Here is a 20562-nt window from a genome sequence, read left to right as displayed (position 1 = left end):
CACTCACACCACTGGTCCTGAAGGGATCATCCACCCTGGATTCCCTGTGTTTCCAGTTCCTATCTGTACCAGTGTACATCCTCGGGTCTAGCCAGACTTGCAAGGCAGAATTCAGATCATGATAGTGGAGGGTGCGGGGGTATAGGAAGCATTTAGGAACTAGAGGAAAGTTGTATTTTTCATTGTTGCTACATCCTACCCGGATTGGCTCGCCTCCTCCCTGAAACCCTTCTGTAAGGGGATGTCCAGTGGCCTACAAATGGACTTTGGGTCTCCACTCCCCCCCTCATTCACTATGGTAAGATTTTTCTGATGATGCCTGATCCCATCGACACCTCATGGTCGCACTGGCTGGTGTGCTTCTTCCATGTGGGCTTTGTTACTTCTGAGCTAGATGGCCGCTTGTTTACCTTCAAGCCTTCATGACCCCTGACGCTGTATCTTGTGATGACCAAAAACTCATTTTGTTGTGCATGCCTTTCGACCCAGCAATTTCATTTCTTGCATGAGTGTTTCTTACTTGTAAGTTCACAAGCATGAGCAGAATGTATTTGAGAAGTTCTTTTAATAGGAAAAACTCAGAAACAGCCAAATGTTTCATTTACAGAGTACTGGTGGACAAATAATAAGTCCTAGTGGTACAGAGGTTTAAAAGCTTGGCTACTAACCAAAAGGTCAGTTCAAACCCACTAGATGCTTCATGGAAGAAAAATGTGGTCACCTGCTGCTGTCAAGATTACAAACTAGGCACCCCGGTTGGGTCACTTCTGCTCTGTCCTATATGGTTACTCTGAGTCACATCTGCCTGGATAGCAATATTTGGCTTGGGTAAACAAATATACGTAATAAAATACTGGACAGTGTTCTTCAAAAATCTCTGTATAGTTAGATATAGATATCTGTATAGAGATATTTAAAATATCTATAAAAGATATTTTATGTAAAATGTTAGGAGAGGCTTTCATGGTATCTAGTTTTTCAGAAAAATCTGAATTGGCTGTTGGCATTTGTTGCAGATACATAGTGTGTCCATGGTAGCTGTGATGTGTACACTATACATTCTTTGTAATATACAGTCCCCATGCTATAGTCTCACGCAAACAAGTAGGTTACACATTTTTCTCTGAAACCACGCAATCGATCCCCTCAGGCATTAGTTTCCTATATGTGATATGAGTTCCTTATGTGCAAAAAATGTGGTGCTTTTTTTAATATTTGAGAAATCTCATCATCTAAACTAGTAAGGAAAAGGATGGGTGGGGGACAAGCAAGTCAACCAAGTAGTCTCCTTTGAGAACACAAAATGTTTTCTGTCTGCCTGTTCGTGCACACTTAGAAAGAGGCGGAAAGGTTGCCGAGGCTGCTGGAAGGGAGACGGATGAGCAGAGGTTGGACTTCCTGCGGCTTGTCCCTTTTAATTCTGAGGGGGGAGGCGGGGTTGTTGAGACCACTGCTGAGGAGCAGCGTCCAAACTGCCCGGAGCCCATAATCTAGAGCGTCCCCACACTGAAAGCGGAAAGCTGGGGTCCTTGGAAATGGCCCCACTAGATGAGCCCCCTTGATGCCTGGCAGTGAGCCTGTTCCCTGGGGTGGTGAGGTGGGTTATTTGGGATTACGGTACTTTAAAATCCCGTGTCATTCAGCAAAGCTCTCAAGCTCATCAGTTTCTCAGAGCCGGTAGGTAGTGTTGGGTCAAGGTCAGCAACCTGCAGCCTGTGCTCCCTTCTAGAGAACCCAGCCTCAGCTCCCGGAAGAAGATGGTGACCACAGCGACAAAGATGACGAACAACCCCAAGTCGTGGTTTTGAAAAAAGGAGATCTGTCAGCTGAAGAAGTCATGAAAATTAAAGCAGAGATTAAGGCAGCCAAAGCAGGTATGTCTGAAAGCAGCGTGGTTTGCCTAGAAGTGTAAGGAGCCTCGAGTATGAGATGGCTTTGCTTCTGCAGTGGTAGGACGTGAGGCACACAGGGTTAAAGAAGCAATCCTACTGGGAGCTTGGCTTCAACGCTTAGTAGACAGATGTGGGACCTTGAGCAAGTCACTTCTCCTTACCCTTCAAGGGGACAGTCATTACAGTACCTTACTGGATGGTTAGAGCATCAGGTGTGAATTTAAGGAAATGTATCCATGTAACATAAGGTACTCTGGTTTATAAACCAGTCAAGAAAGGTCTTTTTAATTATAATTAGTACCGGTTGTGATTTTTTTGTTTGTTTTTCTTTAAATCACTTTATTGGGGGACCGGTTGTGTGTATTTGTTTTAATTCCTAAACATGTCTTGCAGTGTTTTCAAGCAGCAATGCTAGTGCTCCGAACAGTGCACTTTTCAAACGATTTGTAAACTTGTTGTAATTACCCAGGCACTGACACATTATGGCATGCCGCAGTGAGAATGTGTTGAGTCTCTGCATGTCTTGGGGGTTTACAGTTAAGAGAGTGGAGAAGGCCAGGCATCCTTTTTTTTTCCCCCTAACCGTGCAGCACACTTCTGTGACCCACCTTGGGTCATTATGAGTTGGAATCAACTTGACAGCAGCTGCCTTTACAAAGGTAACATGGACCAGAGGGAAGAAGGTTCTTTCATTTTCTTTTTGCTACAGATGAAGAACCCGCGTCGGCCGATGGAAGAATCATGTACCGGAAACCAGTCAAGCGTTCCTCTGATGAAAAATACTCGGGTTTGACAGCAAGCTCCAAAAAGAAGAGGACGAATGAAGAGGAAATGAGTAAGCAGGACTCGGTTACAAAGAACTCACAAAAGCAAATCAGAAATAGCAGCCTCCTTTCTTTTGACAATGATGATGAAAACGAGTAATTGTACATATTTTGGACTTAGTTTATGGGATATTTTTTAAAATAACATTTTGTCTTTATAAAAGTCAGACAAGTTCATTATAAAAAATATGGGAGAAAATTAATAAAACTGCTCACCAATGCTCAGATGCAAAATGCCAACCACAAAAAAATTAACTAGTGGTATTTTATTATTTCACGTGTGTGGGGATGTGTATATACATTATGCTTTTTATAACACAATTTACATTGTGTGATGTATGTTTTATGTCTAGCTTCTCACTTAACATTACAGCCATTTCTCCACATCAATAAAATTCAAAGCCTCACATCAATAGGATAGGGGATTTCCTAATGACATGGATCACCCGTGCATCTTCTTCATTAGCAGAACCCCACTTTAGGGGGGAGATGATAAGGCACCTAGATGAAAACACATCTCAGGCTCCTGCTAGGGTTGGTCTTAACATGACTGTCCTGGGAGTAAAGAGAAAACTATGTAGATGCTTGGGTCTAAAAGGACAGACTTGGCAAACACGTACACTTACCCTTCTCCCTTCATCCTGTCTGGAGCACAGAAGGGAGACCTGAGAGCCCTAGAGCCATGTTCAGGATGAAGGAGAGTGGCCACTGGCACTAGGAGGTACAGTGGGAAGGTTCAAGAAGCTGTCTGTCACCCCTGCAGGCATGTCTCAGAGACTGCAGCATCCGCATCAACTGTCAGCCTCTGGGCCTTGTGCTACAGAAGCAAAATAATCGCCCTGCCTACTGAAGCCTCATCAGGTTTCTGTTAAATGCAGCCAAATGCTCTCCTAACTCCAATAGTAAACAGCTAGTAGAGCAATTCAGAATTGGTCTTCAGAAATCTGAGTATATTTCTCATGATTCACTGAGAATAGCCAGAAGCAGAGTTAATTGGCTCTAGGTATTTAAATCATTTTAAAGCCATCAATGCTAACTGTCAAACTGCTTCCAAGAGAAGTTACCCCCCGTAGCCTCATGACCCTCTGAGGGCGTGTTTCCCCCCAACCCGTGACTGCGCTGGACTTGGACTAGTGCCAGCCCTGTCACTTTCATCACTTTGATATGTAGATAATGCAATTGAGCAATTTCTGTTAATGGAAAGTTCTTTGCTCTCCTAGGAAGGGGCTAAACTTTCATACGTATGTGGTCCATTTTGTTGGCTTTTCACTAACTTTTTGTTCATTTTTCAGTACTTTAGTTGTGGGTTTCTTATTAACTTACTATCTAGACTTTTTTGTTTCCATATTGACGCATACAGGACAGGGTGGAACTGCCCCTGTAGACCTCCAAGATTGTAACTCTTTTTAAGTAGAAAGCCTCGTTTTTCTCCCACAGCGCTGATGGTTTTGAACAATTGAGAAATTTGGGGCTTTCTTTTTCCCCATCTAATTTTTTCATTGTTCTTTGATTCCCAACCGCTATATCAAATAAAGAATTGTCTATATTGTTTTATACTTCATATGGAATTTATATTAGGACACTTATCACTTAAATAATTAATTGCCCTAGAACCATATGTGTATCTCACTGATTTTGAAAGGAATTAGAGCATTCTTTATGATCCATTTATGTCTATTTAGGTGAAAAGAACTCACTGCCCTTGAGCCAGTTCTGACTTGGTGACCTTACAGACAGTGTAGAACTGGCTCTGTAGGTTTCTGAGGCTTTAAATCTCTATAGGAGCAGAAAACTGCCCCTTTCTCTGTTAGAGCGCCTGGTGGTTTCGAACTTCTGACCCTACACTCATAATCCACTAAACTGGCAGGGCTATGTGCGAGAAGAAAGATTAAAATTTAGTCAGGGGTGGAGGTGAGCACTATAAAGTTGGAGCCTTTCCAGATCATTCCTTGAGATTGCTTAAGCCTGATAGTTTACCTCCTGACAGTAAGTCAAATAACTAAAACGGGTGGCAGTGTGAGGGCGCAAATATTGCATCCTCTACCACCGGATCCCTGTGTAACCATTAATTTCAGGACATCTTTATCATGACTGTGGCGCCACATCCATCTCTTCGTCCGTTTTAACCTCTTACTGCAAAGAATACTCAAAAGCGACCATGTGGGGGCCCGGGGAGTCCTGAAGATGTTAACAAGGCCACCTCACAGCAACCCCGAGTCAACAGTGAAACCCTTCCCATGCTGTGCCATCCTTGTGGCCCTTGCTACGTTTGAGAACCTAGTTGTAGCCCCCGTGTCGATCCATCTCTTTGTTGCTGACTCTCTACCCGACATGATGTCCTTCTCCATCAACTCCTCCTTGCCAATCACATGTTCAAAGTGCAGGAGACAAAGTCCTGCTAGCCTTGCTTCTAAAGTACTTCCTCGATATTTTTTGCCCACACTATAAATCAAAAGCCACAATTCATTGTTCAGCTTTTACGTGCATAGGAGAAGATTGAAAAGACCAGGCTTGGATCAGGTGTACCTGAGACCTCAAAGCAACCTCTTTGCTTTTTAACTTTAAAACAGATCTTTTGTGGCAAACTTTCCCCATGCAGTACTTTGATTTCTTAACTGCTGCTTCTTGAAACAGGTTCTCGTGAATCATTCAAATTAGTCTTGAAGCCATTCTATAATCCTGTTTCTAATGCATACTAACTTGTTCTATCAGCCAAGCTTGTATTTTGTTTTGCTTTTTTTTTTTGTTTTAATGGATGTTTTAGTGTGAATGAGGTTGGGAGCTTTACATTCCAGACCATCAACTCTGCATTCAACAGCTGAAACCACTCATCTATACCCCCTTGTATTCTTACCCCCACAAACCCACCCAATTTTCTTATCTGTATCATTGCTAAACATAGTCTTGTACCAATACCACACTGTTTTACTTACTGTCAATTGTAGTCAGCTGTATCTGAAGGTGGAAGTCTTGAGGGCAGACTTTGTTTTACCAACTGCTCCATCTTCAGTACCAAGAATAGAACCTTGTACAATAAAAGTATTTAGAATGAATGAGTCTCTCTAAAGCTTTTTTTCCCCACAGACCTCTTAGGGTGGGGGTGCACAGACTTCCATACTTGACACTGCCCACTTGATCCTACCCCGTGGGAAAAAGAACTTGGTTTGGCCCTTTGACCCTGGTTTCTGAACATAACATGCTTTTCTCTTCCTAAATAGTCCAGCAAGTAGAGGCTACCGATGCCATCCCTGGTGAACTAGCTTCAGGAAAGAGAGGACCCTAATGGTATCCTGCATGTTTTTATTGTAACTGACTTGATGGTACCTAACAACATGATACATCAGGCCCACATTATAAATATTCAATGAAGTCCTGCAAACCAGGGGCTTGGGATCTTGAAGTGATCTTTTGGTGACTGGTGTGAGCATCCAAGCAGCACCTTCCTGGGTACAGTGGAGGCTCCGTTCTGGCAGCTCTCCCAAACCTTGAGGTGCCTTTTTTCACTTGTAAGTTTTCTCATTAACAGCATATAGGTGTTTATGGGAAACCAAGAAACTGGATGAAAATGTAAGCAGCCAAGTTCTCTATAGTCCTCATCACGAGGCTTAGAAAGCGGAGTCTGGTGGGAAAAGGCTCCCACAGAGAAGTGGCTCCCAGCACACCTTCTGCAGGTAGATCATTGTCCCCACAAAGTGCTACTTTAAAGATGCCACCTACTTGCTCCTGGCTGCACACCATGTGCTCAGAGGCTATCTTTGTGATTGCCCACCACACCCAAAATGCAGCCAGTTGCCCTCTGATACTGATCATAGATTCCCCTGGAGAGAGCTCAGGGATATCCATGGTTGAGCCAGCTCAGGTACTTCCAAGGTTAAACCACTAACTCTAGTACCTGCTCACCTTAAGACGTATGTGCCGCTAGTACACCACCCTACCCCCACCTCCATTCTCTATGTGCCTGCTGGTGGTTTGTAAGCCCCATGACTATATAAACCCATTAGAAAATCTCATTCTCCAGACCCTGCCCGTTCTATTTGCTGTAATTGTACTGCAGTTCCTCAGGACCCATTTGGTTGTGGGGCCGCACCCCACAGGTATCAGTATAGAAAAGTCTCTGTGACTGTTGTAAGCTATTAAAATTAATGATCATGGGGGAGAAGAGGCAGCAAGCAGGAGCTGCAAGTTGCTGTAAGGCAACCCCATAGCCACACGTCTCCTAAGACACTGTTCTCAGCTTCATTTTAAAGGCAACTACTTGGTGGTCAGGGACCCCTGTACAGTTAAGTGCTCAACTTCGATTCCAAGGGTTGGTGATTCAAACCCACCCAGAGTTGATCTGTTCTACAGGGTTTTCTTGGCTGCAATCCTTACAGAAGTAGATCATCATGCTTTCTTCCATGAAGCTGTTTTTCATGGGAAAAAGATGACTAAAGTTTGAAGAAAAACTAGACCTAATAAAGGAGCGGAGCAAAATCTAACATTGCTTGACAATATGCAGACGTACACTTCACACTGTCCATGTAGATCCCAGTGATCTTTGCCCCTCTGACTACATCTGAATTTTCGCAGTGATGAACTGGTCTTAAGTGGTATTCTGTCATTTATCCAGACATGATAGTTTAGGCTTCTGTAGAGAAAGCATGAAATCTTAGTTTAACTACAAGTACATTCTTTTAAAAAGAAAGAACATTATAAGAACTGAAAAGCCTAATGCTAGTTTTACCTATTTTCAATAGCCAGAATTTTTAAAATATAAACTTCAGAATATATGTAACTCAAAGCCAACTAATGGCAACTATGATATATAATTTAGTTATATATAAATTATATATGTGGTCAGTTAATGGCCCTTCCAGCCAATATTCATGATGTGATGCATAATTCTGGGCCTATTCCTGTGGTCACACTCGAAGTCCCATTTTGAAGGGTGTTCTCTACTATACTGATGGGCAAGATTAGGGTGAGATAAAGACATGACTTTAATAGGGGTTGTGAACCAAGTAACATCCTTTGTTCCCTTGGGGGCATCTCTAAGACTTTTACCTGAGGATGTAACTTAAGATAATCATCCTTCATTTTCCTTGGTGGTATGAGCCGGTAAAAGATAACCCACCCCTCCATCAAAGTCATTCCTCAGTATGTAAGAGCCATAGGACACAGAAATCCAAGGACTATTTGGAAAAGCACATCCAAGATCTCTGCTGAAGCACAGGCCACTGAGAGCAGCTGCACCTGCCACTTAGTACAGAAGCTCAGAGCAGCAGTGCGGAGATGACGAAGTACTTCCTCTTTATGGGGTCTGTGATTATGGAACTGTGACACTGAGCAATGGGCAGGCTGGCTTTCTGGCCCACGGAGACAAAGCCAAGGGACCTGTCTGAGTCTGAGGACTGGAGAAACAGGCTGAGAGGTGTGGCTGTGGACCAATGGCTGTACACTTACTGTTTGCTGAACCTGACGTATAGTACTCTATTAGCGTCCCTAATAAACACCCTTCATTGTCTGAGATCTGTGTGGCCATTGCAATGACTTATTGAGTCCTGCATGAACATAAGAGTAATGTGGGAGGAACGGTTGTTGTCAGGATAGGTAAAGGAGGATGGACCACAGAGGCATATCTGATCCTGTCTCAGAGCAGGAGGGAAGCCAGAGGCCAGCTATGTCCACCTCCATTGTCGTTTACTGTATACCTATTATTCCTTTGTTGAGACATGGGGCAACTGACATTTAGATAGGATTAAGTACGTTGTATGATGTCATACCATCAGGCGGCAACACCACTGAATTCAAGACAATGTAGTTCTGAGTCGTTTTCTTCACTTTCTTGGAATTCAGAGATGGGGAAAGTGGCAGTTTCATAGCTATTTTTCAGTTATTCTACCACAAGTTTTAATCTCCAGAATGAAGCTTCTGATGTCGAATGAGTGCTGACCTGTGCCTAAAGGATTTTATACATTTGATACATTCATAAGGTTTCTCTCCAGTATGAATTCTATAATGTTCACTGAGGTGTGCTTGCTTGCGGAAACTTTTTTCACACTCACTACATTTATAATATTTCTCTCCAGTGTGAGTTCTCTCATGTTCAACAAGGGTCGAACTCTGATTGAATGCTTTCCCACATTCAGTACATGTGTAGGGCTTCTCTCCCGAATGTGTTCTCCTGTGCTGTGTGAGACATGCTCTCTGGTTAAAAGCTTTCTCACACTCATTACATTTGTAAGGTTTATCTCCAGAGTGACTTCTCTGATGACGAGTAAGGCAGATGCTCTGGCTGAAGGCTTTGTCACATTCACTGCACTTATATGGTTTCTCTCCAGTATGAATTCGCTGGTGTTTAATAAGAGACGGGCTCTGGCAAAAGGCTTTCCCACATTCTTTGCATTTATAGGGTTTTTCTCCAGTGTGAATTCTCAGATGCTGAACAAGAATTGCCTTTGTTTGAAAGGCTTTCTCACATTCGTGACATTTATAAGGTTTCTCTCCTGTATGAATTCTCAAGTGTTGGGTCAGATTTGAGTGTTTACGGAAACAAGTTCCACACTCACTACACAGGTCGGGCTTCTCCCCTGTATGAATCTTCTGGTGCTGGGTAAGCGATGATCTCTGAGTAAAGCATTTCCCACATTCAGCGCATTTTGAGTTTTCCTTCCGTCCGTTTAGTCTCTGGCGTTTGATTTGGAGTGAAATCTGCATGTTGCTTTTAGCACACTGATGGTGTTTTTCCCCAATAGCTTCAGAGTCAGGTCAAACTTCTCTCAAATTGTGATACTTATAAGGCGTTTTCTCACAACTCACATTAGAGTAACACTGTGCTAAGAAGAGTCTCTGTATGTGTCTTGTTCCCGCAATTATTACTGAAAGATTTTCCTTCTTAATCGGTGTGCATTTTCAATCATTTCAATGAAAAGTCCAGTTGACGATCCTCTGATTCTTCACTTCTCAGATCCATTTACACCAGGCTTTCTCTTTGTTGCCTAAAAAGAATAATTACAAAATAAGCCAGTAATTAGAGAATTTTTGTCAAAATCACACATTACACAGATTCCAAAATATCTCAAATAAAAGTTGGCCAAAGTTAGGATCTACTTGATCCATTAACAACTGTATGCACGTAATGAATTTACCTTTTGGGGCCTCAGTTTTCCCATAAATTGTGAGTCATTCATTCAATTAATATTATCTTCTATATGCAAGGCACTCAGATTGATGAGGAAAACGGATAAATAGACTCTCAAAAGTTAAGAGGGTTGGGAATTCAACAATAAAACTCACTTTATTAAATTTTTTTAAAAAGTTAAGAGGGCCAGCGGATATGATACATGTATAAAAGCCTATCATAAAGGGAAAAGTATATACAGTAATACAAGAATCTGTTATTGGACATGCAATTAAGAGCTCAATTAAAATAAAATGATTTTTTAAAAAAAGCTCAATTCAGTGCAACGTGGTAATGCTTGACCCAGGGAAATTAATACTTTAAAACAGTATGTCTTCTGTGTACATAAACATTTGCATCTACAGTCATGTATGACTGTTAATGTCCACAATACATTCTGTGAAATAGGGTGTTAAGTGATTTGGACATTGGGTGACCTATATTGTAGTCTGGGCTGTATTTTCCTTTAAGTACCTCAAACAAGCTTCATGCCTTACAGTGATCATCAACAGGCTGAGAAAGATTCTTGTGACTGTCAAATACAACATGCCTAAATCTCAAGCAATACTATTTACTGATTTTCCACTGTTAGTTTAATAACCTTATTTCACTTTAAATCTGATATTTCCCCTTTGCCTCTTGCTGTGGCTATTTCTGGCACTGTTTTGTTACATTTGGGACCTATGGTGCACCTCACAGTAATATTTAAAACAAATTAAACAGAAATAACACTACAACATTCAAGGTGAACAATACATGAGATTGGATGCTTCTGCATAAGAGTCCAAGCATACAGTTGCACAATAAACTTTTAAAATAGAAAATACAGTACAGTGTATATATTACCATTAACATCTGCATTATTACTATCAAGACATATATTAAAAAGGGAGGAATGGAACTGAGGATCAAAAGGAATAATGGCACATTGAAGGGATTGTAGTGGTGAGCTGAATCAAAATGGGTATGGATTATTGAATAAAATCGATGATCTGCTCGGTAGACCTGCATTTAATTCACAATAAAAAATTTTAAAGACTTCTTTATTATAGGTTACCTCTGTACTGTATACAAGGGAATATATATGTGTGTGTGTGTGTATATATATATATATATATTTATATTTATATGGTGTGTGGGAAGCTGTTACATTTGTTATACCCTGTTCTTCAATCTGGATTTCTGAGCCTATTTTATAACCGTATGTGACCACAGATGTCTGAGCAGCTAGCTGTATGTTGCTCAAATACATGTTACGTGATTTATGCCTGTAATTGGAAAATGTAGTGTGTCTTGAAGTTTTTAGTGTCAAAACCTCCTTAAAGCATGAAGTTATAAATGGAGAAATATTTAACCTAGGGCTGAGTGAGTTAAGCATTTAAAAAATATTTTGGGGGGGTCACAAAAGAAAATATACATTGTGCAGAACAGAGAAACTGCGTTATGGAATCTAGACTTTTATACTCTTCTCTATAGAAAAAAAAATCACAGTGAACTGAGGAGATTAGGATAGGTAATAGGGAGGAGGAAGAACTCAGGGAGCAGGCAAGAAAAAAGCATTAAGTAGCAAAAAGCCTTGTAAAGCCTAAGAAATGTCCTATTGTGACTGATTCTGAAACAACATTAAAAATGAATCTGGGTGATTTGGGGCCATATAGATTTGCATTCAGAGTGATAAACAGTAGGAAGAATGTGAAAGAGACAAGGGTCCCACGTTTAGGTAAACTGCATCAGGGGTAAGTTACTGCTCTCGTCTTTAGTGCCCACTCACCAGGTTATATGGCAAAAATAATTCTGTTTCCTTAGGTGGCCTGTAAGCAGTATGCTGGCAGACAATCCACTGCCATCAAGTCAATGGTGACTCATAGAGACCCTGTAGGACAGGGTAGAACTGCCCCTGTGAGTTTCACAAACTGTAACTCTACAGGAGCAGAAAACCCTGGTTTGCTCCTGCTCTTCGCTGCCTAGTGATCATGGAAAAGGCTGTCCTTTCCAAGGTTATCAATGGTGAGCCAGGATCTAATGTGCTAGCTCCACCCTCATCGTGGGTAGCTGCCATCCTGGACATTTATTATTCTCCAAAATATAGCTTTCCTCTGAAGTCTGACTGGGAAATCTCTAGGTTTGAAAACTAGTCTTGCTTACTGAGAGAAAAGAAGTGCTCTTTCTGCCATCATCTTGGGTCCGCGGTCCCGGTATAAAATGCCCCGGGAGGCCACAGACACTGTCCCTCCCACAGAGTAGGAAGGGCCACAGCCCCAGGCTGAGACAGGATCTGGGACAGAATGCGACGGTGATGAATTGGTACCAGAGCTCCAGGAACAGGATTCCACGCAGGCCGCCACACAACGGGTGCAGCTGGCGGCCGCAGCTGAAATCACTGAGGAACCAGCCAGTAAAGCAAGGCAGAGTCCGAGTGGAAAGAACATGGAAGGTTCAAAACCACCAGTATGTCCACACGGGGCCTTTGGCAAGTTACTAGATCACTATCCGAAAATGCAGGAATGTCCACTTTGCCATCAAAGCCAGATGTCTACAGGAGTCCTGCTTCGGATACCTGCACAGTTTGGGGGAAGCCAGGATGGAGGATTTATCAGAGCAAGCACAGCTAGCAGCTGCTGAGAAGTGCAAAGTTCAAGGCGAAGCTGTCTCGAACATTCAAGAAAACACACAAACTCCAACTGTGCAAAGGAGAATGAAGATGAAGAGGTTGATGAAAGAGGTGTGGAGGTTAAAGACATAGAACTGGTCATGTCACAAGCAAACTATCAAGAGCAAAGGCAGGCCGAGCCTGAAGAACTGCATTAACAACGTAACCATCTGAAAACAAAGACCTGTGTGTGTGTGTGTGTGTGTGTGTTTCTAAAGAGTAGCTGCTGTTTGGTTTGCACTTGCACTGTTGCTATCATTAATAAAGTTATGGCTTGTTGGATAAAAGAGAGAGAGAAAGAATGAAAAACTATCACTGTGTGTTTGCAGAAAAAAAAATGGCACGAGGTGGTGCCCAGGGAGTTAGCTCGCATAGGACAGTGACTTCATGGTCCACGATCTGACTCTCACCTTCATGGCCAAAGCAGTGCTTCAGAATCCAATGTATACCAATCAAAGAAAGTCAGGCTACTTGTTTACAATGAAAAGTTTCTATTCTCAATGTCCAGCTTGTTAATACACTCCAACTCAATTTTTATATAGTGGAGAGAAGTGAAGCACAGAAGAAATGGATGCACAGAAACTCCGTATCACAGCATTGAAACACCCAGTAGGGTTTCTTGGATTAAAATTTTAACGGGAGCAAATCGCCAGGTCTTTTCTCCCCAGAGCTGCTGATGGGTTCTAGTCGTCCACCTTTCAGTTAGCAGTCAAGACTGTGCTGGGCACATGGTTAGTGCTCAGTACCTGTACTCTTAAATATCCAACTGTCTAAAATAAACAAACGCACAACTAACTGCTTGTGATACGCTGGACCATCTTCCTTCCCCATTTGGCAGGCTAACACGTCAGTCATTTTGTAACCCCACCCTCTGAATTTTATGTTTGGTAAGTACAGTCAATGACATTTCGTTAGAAGGCATAGAGTCTTGCTTAGAAAGCAAAGCAAGGACTACTAGACAATGCAACGGACAGATCTAGAAACGGGCTGTAAGCTAGGAAATTCTAGCCCAAGGCCTGGGACTCCCAGTCCGGGGAGCCTGACACGGCGTGTGTGTGTAATCTGCAGGATGGGCTGGGGTTGGGGGTGGCGAGAGGAAGAGACTGGTATCGAGACAACGAAATCTGAGCCCGGGAGTCTCATTGCCAGACCCGGACCCTCCCTCTTGTTCCTCACTCGTCCAAGCTAAGGTGCGGCGGCCGTGTGAGGCTGCAGGCCGGGAGCGGCCGGGTCCCGCGCCGCACGCGCAGGCAGCTCCCGCTCGAACCCCTCCGGCTCCGTCCCCGGGGCCAGCCCGCTCACCTGAGATCCCGAGACTCCCTGCGGCCCCGAACGAACGGGCAGCTAGGAACCCCACGCGCACCGAAGGGGAGGCGCAGGCCGAGCCCTCCGGGACCGGAAGAGCAGTGGCTCAGCCGGAAGTGCGTCAAGAGCGGCCGCGCGCTATTCGTCCAGCGCCCCCTGCCACTGCCTCTCTAGGCAGCAGGAGGAGCATGAGGATTCCAGCTTCACAGAGGAAGAGCTAGGTGAGACTTGGTTTTTCTCCAGATTCTGACATCGCATCCAAGACCACCTGGACTCGGAAAAACGGTGACTACCTCATCTCCTAAGGGCACCGGAGAGGAGGACATTCGGTGACGGAAAGAGTGCTGAGTAGAAGTCAGAATGGGTCATCTCCACAAGGGACAATATTTTCCATCTGTTTAGAGTTGATGAGCCCACAGCCCCCAATTACGAACCTCCAGTACATATCCTAACCAACAAAGCAAAAAGCACTGCAATGGAATGGACTCCGACTCATGAAGACCTATCGGAGGGAATAGAACTGCCTTCTTAGGGCCCGAGGTTGGAAATCTTGACGGGAGCAGAAAGCCTCATCTTTCTCCCTTGGGGGAGGCTGGTAGGTTTGAACCGCTGACCTTGCAGTTGGTAGCCCAACAAGAGTAACCCATTATGCCACCAGGGTCCCTTACTACTCTAAACAGTTAGAATAAAAGATTAACTGCCAAATAAAGTGACCACAACCAGCAGCATCGCCAATTGGGGCTATCCTACTCACTCCTCTGCCGTAACTGAGTCCGCATAGGTCACCTGGTCCAGAGTCCTTTTTCCCGGGATTTGTTCTCTCTCTAACATCCCCTCGCTGACGCTGCTCCCTGTTTACCTCAATCTGTTCTCTCCTGACCTCACTCACCCAAGTCATACTGTTTCCTGTACCAAAAGCCCAGTGCCAATCCTCGTTTGATCAACTTGTCAATTCAATCCCTGCATTCGCTGGCCCTCTGTTTACTGACCCTCTTCATACACACTCAGGAGCACTAGCGGCATCATGGGTTACATGCTGTTCTGCTAACCACAAGGTCAGCAGTTGGAAACTACCAGCGGCATCGCGAGAGGGGAAGATAAGGCTTTCGACTCCGGTAGAGCTACCCACAGGGGAAGTTCTACCCTGTCGAATAGGGTCACCATGAACCAGAATAGACTAGATGACAGTGAGGGTTTTTAATTTATTTTTTTATATAATATACATGCTTTCATAGATAGATTTTCAGGGAGATGTAAACAGGTAACAGGCTGCCCAAGAGCAACTAAAGGGCCCAACCCATCTCTCTACACCTCTACCAGGCATATGATCTCTTCTTTGCCATCATATTCCAATATCTATACACTGTCTGCCAGATAAGGCATTCCATAAATACCTGTTAAATCCATAACTGCGATGTAAAAGTTAAAATAGAAATGATTTTATAAAAAAAATTTTTTATTGTGAATTAGATGGGGCTTTACAGCTCAGGGCATCACGTTTACATTCAGCTGCAACAATTATTTGCATTTTTGAGGATCCAAAGGATGGGAATGCCATAGGTTAAGTCCCCCACACGAGTTCTCTCCACACTTGGAAAGAAGCTCTGATAGATTCCACAGGTTGGAAGTACCTCAATCCTTGGCTTGACATGAGAAAGAAATTCATGCTGAAGCCTGGTTTGTGATCAAGTGAGTTTTTTATAAAAGAAGAAGTTTCAGGTTTTACACACGTGGCAACCTAAGGCCCGAAAGAGACCACAGGACCACAGCCACCTGTAAGGCAAAAGAGCAGCGTGGGGGTGGGGGCGGCAGTGGTCTCCAAGTTCCAGTTTTTAGGACCTTCTGCTGGGAGGTGTGGTTGATGGTACTGGTTGGCCCCATTGGCTGTATTAAGCCTACCTGGTCTAGATTGGGTTGATCCAGGTGTACTGGTCACCTGGGTGTACTGCTCCCCACCCTTGGGCCTGAATTGGCACATGCCTAGTAGACAACCTGGTCCCTGTTCTGCTCCCTAATAGCTCCACCAAGTTAGGGAAGGTGAGCTACCCTCCCCACCCCCCCACCCCCACACACCTAATGCGTGGCCGTTCCAAAGCAGGGGAAGCCGAGACACATAGAACCGCCTTCCAGAAAATGTCAGCCTCGTGATCCTCAAGCTCACAGGGCTGGAGGATTCAGAACAGGGACAATGGTTTGGAAAATTATATCAGGTCAAGCTTCCCAGGGGGGTGGATGTTAAGGCCAAGGAGCAGGCATTTCATGTCAGCAGAAATCAAGGATGCAACTCTTTCTCCCAAAAGGCAAAGCCAGACGGGTAGGGAATTTGAGAACTGTGCTCATCAAGCCTCAAAAGGCATCTCATGTCTAAAATCTAAGGGACAATTTCAAGGCAGGGCATATGCGAGGCTCCCTCGTGTGGCCTCCCAGGTTCCTAGAGCTCGGGGAGTGCAGGGAGGGCCCAGAACAAAGGGAAAGGGGTTTCAGACTTGCTCTCATCACAAACAGAGGTGTCTTGGCAGGGAACCCAACTCCACAAGGGAGGATGAAAAGAAAACCTCTCTACCCATTCTGATACCATCTATTCCCCAACTCTCTGCCTGTCTGCTTCTGGGACAGAGAAGTCATTAGCAGTGTACGGGGAACACGGGACATGTCCCCTGATACGGAAAGAAAGCTGAGTTCACAGACGTTTCTTCCCCAGAGGCAAACCTACAATGCTGGACCTCTTTCCTAGGGGAAGAAAGTCAGCTGTCAATTAGATGACCAGATACTTGTTCATCTCTGTGCTGGGTCAAGGTCAGGGCCACCTTAGTGCTTTGTGTACCTTCTTATCTGTGCTTTGTGCAGGGCTCAATGGTTCAGACTGTATAGTAAGCATGCTTTTATTTAACAGCAAACAGGAACCCAAAGAAAAAGGGGAGGGGGGGAATTAAAGAACTTACTATTTCAAAAAGTGCCTTCCAGATGTTATCAGGAGAAAATTCAGAACTTGATTGAACTCCTTAAATGTACGGTGATTATTATTTTGCAATCGAGTCAGTGCCGACTCAGCGACCCAGGAGGGCAGGGTGGAACTGTCCCTGTGAGTTTCCAAGACTGTAACCTTTTTTTTTTTTTAACATTTTATTAGGGGCTCATACAACTGTTATCCCAATCCATACACACATCCATCCATTGTGTAAAGCACATTTGTACATTTGTTGCCATCATCATTCTCAAAACATTTGCTATCTACTTGACCCCTTGGTATAAGCTCCTTATTTTTTCCCCTCCCTCCCAAGACTGTAACCTTTATGAGACTAGAAATCCCCATCTTCCTTCAGTGGTCACTCCAGCCTCACATCAGAGGATCCACAGCGTGGCAAAACCTTCCCCTGTTGCTCCTGCTCTACTGTGCCTCAGAGAACCCATCTGGGGAGAAACAATATCAGGGTCATGAAAGTAGCAGAGCCTTCGGGCAGGGCTCCCACCTTATTCCCACCAGGCAGCGCATGCCCAGAAGAAACCTCAGCTAGCTCCTTGGATCAGTGCCCAGAGTGCATGGTGCAGAGTTTAAGGCTCCTCTTACTCCGTGTTTATGTGTGAGATCAAGTTATGTGTCCTCTTGCCTAGGCCATGATTCTCAGCGGTTTGGCAGTTCTGATGTCGTCATCCCCCACGGTGGGATCAGACGTGAGTGGCCAATCAGTTGAATGAGGGTTCCTGTGAGGGGTGTGGCCTGCTTTTAATAGATGTGAATGCTCCGGAAAAACTTGCTTGCTTTTTTCTGGGTCTGGATCCTGCATCTGACTCATCCAACCTCTCCCTTTTCTGGACTAATCAATGAGCTGCAGGATTGCCTGCCAGTCCCGGGAGTCAACAGCAGCCTGCTGTCTTCCCTGCCAACTCCAGACCCAGCTGCCTCAGCCAGCTGCCTGCTCAGAGAACCCAGATTAAGAGAGTGTGCCTGCCTTACCCAAGCCGACCGCTCACAGAGACTAGAGTGGGTGAGAGCACGGGAGATTCTACTGCTGGAAACCAGATGCACACGCACAGTGACTGGAGACTGTTGGTTGTCTTGCTTTCTTCGCTTTGTCTTCATTTCTCATGTGTTTCCAATCAGTTTGAGCTCCAAGAGGTAAAGGCTAGGGCCTCTCTCCACGGTGTCAGGAAACCCTAGAAGCCCTTTCTCTAATGCTGAGCACATATTAACTCAGGAGATTCTATGTAGCAAGTAATTATTAATCCTCTTGCAACATCCCACCCACTTGGCGGGTCTGTGAATTGTGAGATGTAGAGCTTTGGTGTGCTGTAATTGGGGGAGCTTCGAAGACTCCCTCTGAGCAGTGCTGATGGGCCTGTCATGTCTATCATCATGTGGGTGCCACGTAACTCAGTCCACAGCCATGCCCTGTCTCCAGTCCCTTTGGTACATGCCACTCACCTAGCAGCTCTCCTAATGGCACCTGTGGGAAACAGAAAGATTTCTCCCAAATCGTCTCCCCCAATTATATATTAGACTTAGGACACTGCTTGCAGCTAATGGTAAATGATTGCCAAGTTACCTCCCTGAAGGCAGTCAGTTGCCAGACTACTATCTGGTCCCACCACAGGTAGGCCTACTCCATTAAGGACAATGGGCTTCTTCTCCCTAAAGGCTTGGGACTATTAGCTTGGCCCCTGTAGGTGGGGTTTGCACCCTACCGATAATGGTTTCTATAGTGAGCCAGAGAACAGGTCAAACCTGCTCAGTGACATCCAAAGTTAGGCTGCCATCTTGAATCTAAGATCCGCCCATCTTGTCACATGTGCACCCCTAATCCCTCCCCTTCCTATTATGTGGATACCCCTAGATCACCCCCTCCCATTACTGTATTACCTATAGCACAACCCTTTCCTGTGATGTAAGTTCTCACCTGTAATTAGGGGGCTTGCACATCCCCAGAGAATATAAAAGCCTTGGTTAGCAATAAATCTCTCTCTCTCTCTCTCCATGTGGACCACCAAGTGAGGCTGAGGTGATCATGCTACCATGAAATGTGTCTGACTCCATTATTTCAATCTCTCTTCTATGTCTCATGTTCTCTATGACTTTATTATAATCTATATATATCTCAACCGTACAATTGTGCCTATTGAACCCGCAATTAGTTGTGGGGAGCTGGCATTTCCCTAGGCCCACAGATAAGGGTGTCACCTGGAACGGTGCTCCAGGTTAAACTCTGACAGCCAACATGTTTCCCAACCCAGGAACGCTTGGTTCTATCCAGCTGAAAGATGGCAGGCCTTTGCAGCTTGGCAGCCTTTTTGTGGTTGACAAAGTCACTTTATATCCCTCATTTCATCCCACCTTCACAAGCAGGAAGGACAGACTGATGTTCTGGGAGATGAGATAGTTTCTAGGAGATGAGATAGTCAAGGTTTATTGTGCCAATCTGGCCGATAAACACATGTGGGGTTAATTGAAGGGCAGAGAGATACATGGCTCGGTAAGCCTTGCCTTTCTATTTCTCAAGTCTCTTGCTCTCTGATGGTCAGACCAGGGTGAAGCTGCCTTATCCAGTTCCCTACTTCTGCTGGCAAGGATCAATTCCTGCAAGACATCCCTGAGGAGAAGCCACATGGATCTACCCCAATGCAACCCTGGGAGCTGGAGCAGCCACTTGGAGACAGACCCCTGCCAGCACTGAGATGCTTACACACTCACTGACTCAGCTTTCTTCCTGCAGTTGGTGTCATAGTGTGTGTTTTGTGAGATGGAGGAGGACTTGGTAGATCTGTATCAGGCATATGGGCTAATATTGGACTTATGAGCTTGGACAGCACTGGATTGGGATGCTTTCTTAATGTACACTTACCCTTTATATAAAACTCTCTCTTAGACATATGAGTTTCTGTGGATTTGTTTACATAGTTTATAGCTCCACCGGGGTCACTTCAGAGCTATTCTTTCAAAGCAGGGCATGTTTCCACCTGGTGCTCTTTTTCCTGGTCAGTCAGAACCCGAGCACAAATTTTGCAGCAACCCTTCTCATTACCAAATCTTCCATTAAAAATTCGCCGAATGGAGCTCCAAGATAGTCCAGCTAATTTCCCCATCTCTTAGAGCCCAAGTGCAATAATTTTGTTGGCATTTTTGTCCGTTTGGGAAGTTGAACAGACTCATCAATCAGCATTTTACCTCTTTTGAAACAAGAAAACCACGCATACACTTGAGTTTTTCCCATAGCACTGTCCTTGTAAACTGTGTGCAGCATCACAACCATTTCTGCGGCATTTTTCCCAAGCAGGAAACAAAATTTCTGCACACTGTTCTCTTAAATTGGCTCTCACAAAAAAATGAGGTGCGAGCAAAACTGCTTTGATGAAAAAATTCACTCTGACCAGAGAGAACCTTCTCAGGTGATGCCACTGGGTGCACTAACTCAGAGTGAGTTGCTTGATGCTCGCCTAGTAGGGAAAAATGCATACTACGAAACCTCCACCCAACAGAGCTTTTATTTGTGTGTTGTTGTTTTTTTTGGAGGTGGGGGTACCCCCTCATATATACCAATATGGACTGATCTCCAAGACACACTAAGTGAAAAAAAAACAAAAACAAGTGTGACCTGTGTGCATTATAATCTTCCCTTTGTGTTTTAAAAAGTATGTGGTGAGCCTATGCAACCACGAGGTGTCGAAGGGATCAGGTGTAAGGCATCATCAGAACAAAAAATCTTACCATAGTGAATGATGGGGGGAGTGCAGAGTGGA

At 44.3% G+C, this 20562-nt stretch overlaps 1 protein-coding gene and 1 pseudogene across 1 annotated transcript in view; both read left to right on the top strand.

Moving 5' to 3' along the window:
- KIAA1143 (KIAA1143 ortholog) overlaps nt 1-4272 on the top strand; it is a 7133-nt gene extending 2861 nt beyond the window's left edge. Inside the window, exons 2-3 of the mRNA XM_004708543.2 lie at nt 1730-1874; nt 2602-4272. Coding sequence (XP_004708600.1) covers nt 1730-1874; nt 2602-2816 — 360 coding nt within the window. The 3' untranslated portion in view covers nt 2817-4272. The remainder of the gene's footprint in view (nt 1-1729; nt 1875-2601) is intronic.
- Nucleotides 4273-12077: 7805 nt separating this feature from the next.
- Nucleotides 12078-12699, top strand: LOC101664344 (annotated as a pseudogene).
- Nucleotides 12700-20562: the final 7863 nt, after the last annotated feature.

This window comes from Echinops telfairi, unplaced genomic scaffold (assembly GCF_000313985.2).
Source record: "Echinops telfairi isolate 266 unplaced genomic scaffold, ASM31398v2 ScPeMD7_4225;HRSCAF=4972, whole genome shotgun sequence".
Lineage (NCBI taxonomy): Eukaryota > Metazoa > Chordata > Mammalia > Afrosoricida > Tenrecidae > Echinops > Echinops telfairi.
Note: the sequence above shows the minus strand (reverse complement) of the source record. Positions and strands in the feature narration are given on the sequence as shown.